The sequence below is a fragment of the Arachis ipaensis genome, chromosome B06, assembly GCF_000816755.2.
Source record: "Arachis ipaensis cultivar K30076 chromosome B06, Araip1.1, whole genome shotgun sequence".
NCBI lineage: Eukaryota > Viridiplantae > Streptophyta > Magnoliopsida > Fabales > Fabaceae > Arachis > Arachis ipaensis.
This window is the reverse complement of record NC_029790.2, coordinates 122,810,793-122,820,001: the sequence shown is the minus strand read 5'-3', so window position 1 is coordinate 122,820,001 and position 9,209 is coordinate 122,810,793. Positions and strand designations below refer to the sequence as shown.

The window sequence follows — 9,209 nt, the reverse complement described above, 5'->3', positions numbered from 1 at the left end:
AACTTTGTCACTAACGTTGGAGATGGCTAGCATGGCCACATTAGAAGCCACGTTAACCTAGTTAACGTGGACTCTAACGTGGGAGCTAAGGGGCACACTAGAATGTTAGTGATTATTGCTTCAAACTCAAGATCCAAAGGCCCAGACCCAAGACTTGAAGAACCAACTAGAAGAGTAGAAGAGTAGTATATATAGGAGTAACTTTGAATTATTTTAGGGAGTTTGGAAAATATAGGGAGCCTCTTGGCATAGAATTACTCTCTGTATTTACTTTCTCTGCACTTCTAGTTTTATCATGTATTCTCCATCTTTGTTTTCATTTTCCAGAGCTATGAACAACTAAACCCTTTTCATTGGGTTAGGAATCTCTGTTGTAATTTGATGGATCAATACTAGTTTTCATTATTCTTCTTCTATCTTTTCTCTTGATTTTACTTGAAAGCTTTCGATCTTCATCCAATTGGGTAGTCATCTTGGAAAAGAAGCTATTCATACTTGGATCTCTTCTGAACCTTGAAAGAGGAATGAAGAGATCAAGCTAGAAATGCTTTCTCATGCTGGACCAAATTGGGTTTGGATGGATATGTGACTATAATCCTCTCAACACCTGATTTGGGAAATGCATGTGGTATAATCAGTGACCATACTTCATCTCTTCTCATGAGCAATTGACCAAGGAATTGGCTATTGATCAAGATTTGAGAGATTGAATTACAAGAAATTGTAATTCAATCACTTAAGATTGCCAAGGAGATCAATGAGTGCATTGATTGAGGAAGAGATGAAAATGAAATTGATCCGGAGAATGCAACATCTCCTGAGCCCAATGAACTCCCCATTTCTGATCTTACCCATTTTCTTTATTTTCTGTTACTTACTCTTATGAGCAATTCTCCCATTCCCATTTACAATTCTACAATTTACTTCAGTCATTTACCTTCAGTGCTTTAATTCTAGCATTTACTTTTTCTGTCATTTAACTTTCTGCCATTTTATTTTCTGCAATTTTAAACTCAAATCCTGGATTCGCTCAACTAGAGCATTCCTCTAATTAAAGTTGCTTGATCAATCAATCCTTGTGGGATTCGACCTCACTCTATTGTGAGTTTTTACTTGACGACAAATTCGGTACACTTGCCGAAGGAAATTTGTTGTGAGACAAGTTTTCTGTGCATCAAACACGTATAGTGGGTTAGCTTGTCCCACGTGTAACGTGGACACTAAGGCTCAGCGACTAACATTCAGTCGAAACTGGTGTTACACGAGCCATCGCCGCTTCTTGAATCAGGGCCATAAATATAGAGTAGACCGGATTAGATTTGACGAACAAGTTGAAAGCAGAGATCCACCAATGAAGTATTCTAGAACAGATGTCTTAAGGCAGCAGTGTAACATGCAAGTTTCGTTTGGGAAGAACCCAACTCTGACAGCCAAAAGAAGACGCATTGGTGAAGATGCAGATCAAGATGACTCAGTTTGGAAAAAGAGAAGTGTGTTCTTTGAACTCCCGTACTGGAAGGATCACATGTTGCGTCATAACCTTGACGTGATGCACATAGAGAAGAACATTTGTGACAATGTGGTCTACACTATCTTAAACGATAGCGTCAAATCAAAAGATAATCTTAAAGCTCGCAAAGATTTACAAAGCATGGGCATAAGGCCTGAATTGTGGCCGGACGAAGTGGTAAATATCATTCAGCAATCTTCACAATGTCGAATCCACAGAAGGATGTATTCCTGAAGGCTCTACAGAAGGTGATTTTTCTAGATGGTTACTCGAGCAATATTGCTCGTTGTGTTGACATCCGGCAGCGCAAGTTGTATGGGTTGAAGAGTCACGACTGCCACATTCTAATGGAACAATTACTTCCAATTTTGGTGAAGAATGCATTGCCAAGTCCAGTATCGAATGTGATTGCGAATCTGTCCTCATTTTTACGAGAACTCTATGGAAAAGCTGTAAATCCTATGCAGCTTGGTGCCCTTCAGAATCATGTTGTGCAAACTCTGTGTCAGATGGAAATGATATTTCCTCCGTCCTTCTTCACTGTCATGGTTCACCTTACGGTGCACCTCGTTGATGAACTAAAACTTGGTGGCCCGGTACATTATCGGTGGATGTATCCAATAGAAAGGTTAGCGTGCTACTATACGCATTTAAGACATCTTTTTCCAATTTCGTTACGTATATACTAAGCGTTATGTCGTATTTATGTAAAAGGTACTTGGGACGATTGAACCAATACGTGCGTAACAGGGCACAAGCTGAAGGCTCAATTGCGGAGGGCTATTTATCCGAGGAGATTTTGACATTCTGCTCCAGATATTTGGATAATACTGAGACTAGAATCAACCGACCAGCGCGAGTTGACGATCGACCTGTTGATATTACAAACAATATAGGATGTACTATGTTCCCTGAAATTGGAAAAGCTTCAGGGGCTGTATCACATTTTGTACTGACCCCAATGGAAAGAGATCAGGCACATCGTCATGTGCTAGTCAATTGCGAGGCCGTCGCTCCATTTATTGAGTAAGTATGCACATGTAATCATTAAGCACGATTATAACCAATTTCAAACACTTAGTCGTTGGACTAATTTCTTGTTATGTCGTAAAGTAAATTTAGGTCAGAAACCAAGCGAAAATTACGGGATCAAACAAGGTTGCACTCTAAGATAGACCGTGTTGTGCATGCAGAATTTCCTTGTCGATTCAAGCGTGAGGTTCGTAGAAATTTAACCTGACCAACTTATTTGTGCCCTAGAATTATAAATTGTAAATTCCAATTTTTTATACGAACAAACTCTAATTTATGGTGCTAGGTTCCAATGGACAGTACTGTACATTCGAAAGAAATGAAGTTGCTGGCATGTGGTCCCATGCTTCAGGCAAGACGGTTTGGGGCATACAACGTTAATGGGTACAAGTTTAGAACTATCACAAAGGAAGACGGGCTGAAAACACAAAATAGTAGAGTTTATGTCTCATCAAATATAAGAAGTTATGACAGCATGCGTGACAACAGAGTGGCTGTTGGTAGTGTTCCATATTATGGAAAAATTGTGGACATAATCGAACTGAACTACAGCTGCCATTTCACAGTAGTTTTGTTCAAATGTATTTGGGCTGATACAACTACGAGCAAAGGAATTAAAGAAGACCATCTGGGCCTTACCAGCGTTAATTTCGCTCGTCCAATTCACACCGGTGATCGAGAAGAGGATAAATCGTACATATTGGCATCAGAAGCTCAGCTCGTGTACTATGTACGTGATGAAGTAGATCAAGAATGGAGTGTAGTGGTTCATGTAAAACCACGAGACTTGTATGACATGGAAGGAGAGAATGAGGATGCTGAAGCTGCTTTTTCTCCTCAACCCGGGTTGAACATGTCAGCAGCAGGTGACATCAGTGATTTACAGTTGACAAGGGATGATGATATAGAAGACCCAGTAGCAGATGGTTCTGATAACATAGATTATGTGCCATAGTGAAAATATGGCAAAACATGTGCAACATTTTCAGAGTATCTGTGTGTGTTTGATAAGTTTAACAGTGTTTATGATGTACGTAGTTTGCTAGTTACATACTATTTGTGTTTTTGTATTTAAATTAAGTTTTCATTTCAAGTTGATTTTAATGAATGCCACCAGTTCCTCATTTCTTCCAACGATTTTTGCTTTTAAAAGTTAGTTGTCAAGGCTTTGTTGTTCTCATCATCATTGTTATTGTTCTTAACCTCCAACAAAGAAAATTATGACATCGAGTAAATTATCTTGAATTACAATATTGTTATTATTGACAAATATAGTTAATATAAAATAGTGTTGTAACAGGAGAAATGAAAACGGAGGATTTTTCATTGTGCTGTGCAGGCACAACATTCGCTAACAAAATGACTTTGGCCTCTCTATTCTCTTCATTGGAACATGCAATTACGATTTTCAGAGACATATGATCCCGAAAGTTGAATGTTAGGTCTTGGTTGGAGGCTTTATCAGCTCGATCTTGTTCTAATGAATACTTGAAAGCGGCGAACGAAGCTACTGTGCAGGTATGTTCATTAGCCGTACCCTTAAACACTTGAGTTAAACATTATTTGAAAAATAAGTATTTTAAGTTGTTATATGCTTATGACATTTAACCAGTGATAGTTGTTCCGTTCATGCTAAAATTTGTAGGAACTTCATGAATGGGGATCAAGGTACGAGGAGAAATTTGGCTATGTTTTTGTGACATTTGTAGCTGGTAGGACATCTGCAGACATACTTGCTGAATTAAAGGTTGGAAATAAATTTCTAGCACAGAAAGTGAATTACAGAGACACAATATGCTTTATAAAATAGACCATCAACTATACATTATATTATGGTGCAGATGCGCTTTAATAACTCGCATGGTGTTGAGTTGGAGATTGCTTCCAAAGAGGAATTAAAGTATATAGAACGTGCTATTAGAGAGCTTCTTTCCAAGAAATCTGTCCAAACTACTGACGAAGGAGACGGTAATAGTTAATTTTGTATTTGTTAATTTTGAAAGTCCTCTTTCCATAATTCCGAAATTTTTTTTCCTTAATAACTAGAATGACTTGGAAGTTATCATTATCTTTTAAGTAGATTAATATGTTGTTGGTTGTATGTTCATATATTCAGTGTCAGCTGAATATTCAGGCGAAATAGTTGCTGACACTCTAGATGGAACAGACACTGATTCAGAAGACGATTTAGATGCTATCTCCTCCGGTGGATATGACATCTCCAGGGATGTTGAGCTTAATAGGGTTCCAGAAGAAGACGATGAAATTTTAAACACCCAACACAGAGAAGATGCCGTACATGCTGCAAAAAGGGTTTCGATCTGAACAAGATGCCATGGTTTGGAGATGACTTATCAGATCTGTTATCACGTCACTGCAGCGCTTTTTTGACAGAGTATTTCTGGCCAGGTCAATACGATGTTGATGAGAAATTTTGACTCAAAACTTGTTTGTCTACTTTAGTAATTCTGATTTTTATGCTCCATTGAACTTTGTTTTGAGTATATGAAATCGGACGTTCACTTGATTTTTATGTTACCAGTTATGGTTAAATACAAACTCAAAATGGCTGATACTATAAGAGAAAACTTGATTCGTAAATTCGTTTTTAGTTATTCATGTATAAATTTTTTTTAATTAATGAATTATTTTTTATGTAACACAATATTGAAAATTTATTTAATGCATTAATTAAGTTGCAGTATTTGAACCTTATTTTTTCGTTAAAAAAAATAGCGAGGATTAGAACAGTTATAAGAAGGCAATAATGTTTATACAAAAAAAATTTAAGTTACAAAGAATATTGCAACGGTTGAAAAAAAATCGCTGCAAAACGAGTATCAATGTAGTCAACAACTGGACATTTAGCAGGGGTTACAGAAAAACCGCTGAAAAATGACATTATTTAGCAGCGTCCCCGCAAACCACTACAAAAACCGCTACGAAATGGATACATTTTGCAGCGGTTACCAAAAAAACGCTGCAAAATATGATCATTTGGTAGCGTCTCCTAAAATCGCTACAAGAACTGCTGGCATATTTTATTTAGCAGCGGTTTAATAAAATTGCTACTAAATAACCGTCGCTATCTATCGGTTTTCTTGTCATTAATGAAAAAATTATATTATACTTCTTTTAATAATGATTAATAAAAATGTTATATGCATTTAAAATATAAATCACTAAAATAATCTGTAACACCCTCATTACCAGAATGTCACGCTTCCACCTGCGCTACTCTGATAGCAATAAGTATTACGACTACTTTATATACTTAATATTAAAATAGGAGCCTATGACTCAACACCGTATCGCTGATTTCTTTGAAAACTGGAAATAAATATTTTATCTTAAAAAAAACAAGCAGGCATAGATTCATATACAAGACTTCTTACATAATATTTTATAATATAATATATATAAATCATACAAACTCCTATCCCTCTTACAAAATTGTAATAACAAAGACGAGGGAAGAAAATAATCTAATTAATACAACAACATATAAAACCAAACGCAGTTTAACTCTTCTTAATGCTTCTTCATCCGGTTCCTGAAAAGGTAAAGCTGTAGGGGGGTGAGAACCTAACCACATGGCCTCACCATGGAGTTTCAAAGTTGTCATAAGAAGATATTCAACAAGAAAATTGTTTTCTAGCTCAGTGATTATCATTGCCTTATGAATCTTTTAAAAACCAATAGATAATCGTTCAAAACCTTTTCAAAGAAACAATGTTTAATCTTTCAGGAATCCGAAACCTTTCCTTTCTTATAAGAAGATCTCAATCAAAAACCAACTACGCAATCAAACAACACAATTCAGCACCCAAGATCTCAATCAAAAACCAACTACGCAATCAAACAACACAATCATTAATTCAGCACCCAAGTTCATTCTCAAATGTAGCACGCCAGGACAAACACAGGCAAGACAGACAAGGAAAGCACAAGTAGGCAGCAGTTACATCAAATAGTTCAAGTAGCAGTTAAGAACAGTTTAGCAATTAGGCAAACCAAAACAAGTCCAAACCCAAGCAAAGCATACAAATGCATATGATGCATGCCTGTCCTATGGCTGATGAGGCTCATCTGTCGGTTATCCAGCCAACCCGACAAGTCTGAATTGTCCTTAGACTGTCCCCCGACATGCATCCCCAAGAGTCTATGCATAGCTTTTTCTCAAATAATCAATAATGCTCAATGGGGGTAACATTCCCGGGAATTTATATAGTACCCGGTCACACTTACGTCGTAGGGTCAACAGAGTATCGAGTTTTCAACCTAGTACACGTGGTGGCAAGCCACGGCACTTAATCCAGGGAACCTCGTATCTCAGATATTTTAAATTCATAAGCCTATAAATAATTTAAAGATCATATCTCAACATTCTCAACATCATAATCATTCATCAATCCAAATCTCATTTCCAAATTCATTCAAAAACCATATTTCAAGAAAAATCCTCATCAATCCTCATCATCCTTCTTTCCATCCCATTCATTAACAATCCTAATTCAAAACATAATTCTTTCTTTGATAAATAAATCAATCTTAAAACATAGAATGTTTAAAAACAAATCTTTTTAATTAATTACTTCAAATAAAACTTCCAATTTTATAAAATTTCAGCAGCATTTCCTTTAGAACTCGGACACTGCCACCCTTTTCGGGTCCCATCCAAACATTTCTCAAATCCTTTCTCAACCATTTCCAAATCTCAATCACTTTCCAAAATTTAACCAATTCCAGTATCAAAGTATTTTTAAATCAGACCAATTCCAATAATAAAACACTTTTTAAAGTCAAACCAGCTCAAATATTAAATTATTTATAAAATCAGACCGATTCAAAATCAAACCGCTTTAACTTCAAACCAAGAAAACCACTTTTCATAATAATCAAGTAAATAACCTTCCAAATCCATTTCTTATCAACAACCGTACTTCACTCAAGCAATCAAGCACCCAATAATCCAGTCCAACAAACCATCACATCCACAAGACAAATATAATCACAGAAATATATCTTTTTGCATCAATATCTATTTATCACAACTCTGTAATGTAAATTAGATTTTAAAAAAAACCCCTACCTCGACTCGTCGAAACCATAACTCAAAACGCGTCAACGAAACTATTTCTCTTAACTCAAAACCAACAGCAACCGCAAACTTGGTCCCTGATTACTTTCGCAGCATTCACAGCAACTTAAAAGCGACATGCAACGCTCAAAACACGACCCTACGTTACCAGAACCTCACAGTTTATAACCAAACATAGCAGAATATTAACACGGGTTTTCGAAACATAAATACTCACCGAACTAAGAAAATGAAACAGCGACGGTCGTTGAACCGGTTTGGCGGCAGCTCCGGCAACCACCTTGAACAGTAGCGGTAACCAGAACCCCGGCAATGGCGACTGAAATAGACATACAGCGATGATTAAGCTCCCGAAAATTCAAAGGAAACAAAAACCAACTTAAAACCTTACCGGCGGCAGATCTCAGTGGCGGCAGAGGTGTTCTCCGGCGGCAGAAGCGGCGGTAACAAGCTCCTCTCCCACGGGCTCCTTCTCCCTCCTGCGTTTGGCTCGGCGGCGACGGAGGTCTCTTCTCCTTCTTCTGCCCGCGACCAGCCTCGACGGTGACGGACCCAGAGGCAGCGACATCACATGCGCAGCAGCAGCAGCCCGCGATGATGAGATGGCGGCAACTCTGCACGGTGACGACGGAAGCTTCGAGGACAGTGACCCGCGGCCTTCTCCTCGCGCGCATCTCTTCCTCCGCAACGGGGGAGCAAGCTCGGCGGCGACCATGGAGGTGCGGATGGTGGTGACAGGCTTCATCACCGACTGCGGCGATGGCTGGCGCGACGATGGCAGTGATGCGACGGTCACGACGGTCCCAGGCTTGCGACTCTCGCCCTCCACATCGCTTTCTCTCTCTCGTGAACTCTCTCTTCGCGACTCAGCTCTATGACGGTGACTCAATGGCCACAGTGACGGGATAGCGGTGGCGGCGCAGCAGATCCCTCTCCTCTTCCCCGTCGTTCTCTTTCTCTCGGTTCCCAAACGCTCTCTCTCTTTTCCCTTTCCATTCAGCTCCCTCACTCCAACTCTCTGTCTCTCTTTTCTTTCTTTTGTTTTTTTTTTTACTGCTGTTGTGTAGTGTGTGCTAGATTAGGAAGAAAAGGAAAGGGTAAAAGGGTAAAGGCGGCTAGTTTAGGGAATTTAAGGTTAGTGTCTCAATTAGGGTTTTGTATAATTGGATTTAGGGATAATTCGGTAATTTTATAAAAATTAGGAGAATAAAGTAATAATTTGAAACCAAATTTAATCCAATAATAATATTTGTAAAAATACTATTTAATTATTAACTTTATTTATTTTCAAATAAATATTCTAATTCAATAATTAAAGATAACATAATTAATTTTTTTTAAAATCATAAAATAGAGTTCAAAATCTAATTATTCAACTTAAACCATTTTTCAAAAATTCTCATTATTTTTCAATTACTCAAACTTTCAAATCAATAATAAGAAAATGTCCAATCAATATATAAATTTCTAAAATTAATATCCTGAATAAATAAAATAAATCATAATTAATTTATTATTTAATTTCTAAAAATCTAGTTTTATATATATATATATATAGAGAGAGAG

The 9,209-nt window shown here is 37.5% G+C and overlaps 1 protein-coding gene across 1 annotated transcript; it reads left to right on the top strand.

Moving 5' to 3' along the window:
• LOC107647464 lies at positions 1,352-3,497 on the top strand. The gene is made up of 5 exons (XM_016351535.1): positions 1,352-1,687; positions 1,729-2,138; positions 2,225-2,536; positions 2,633-2,729; positions 2,829-3,497. The coding sequence occupies exons 1-5, from the start codon at positions 1,352-1,354 to the stop codon at positions 3,495-3,497; spliced, it is 1,824 nt and encodes a 607-aa protein (XP_016207021.1).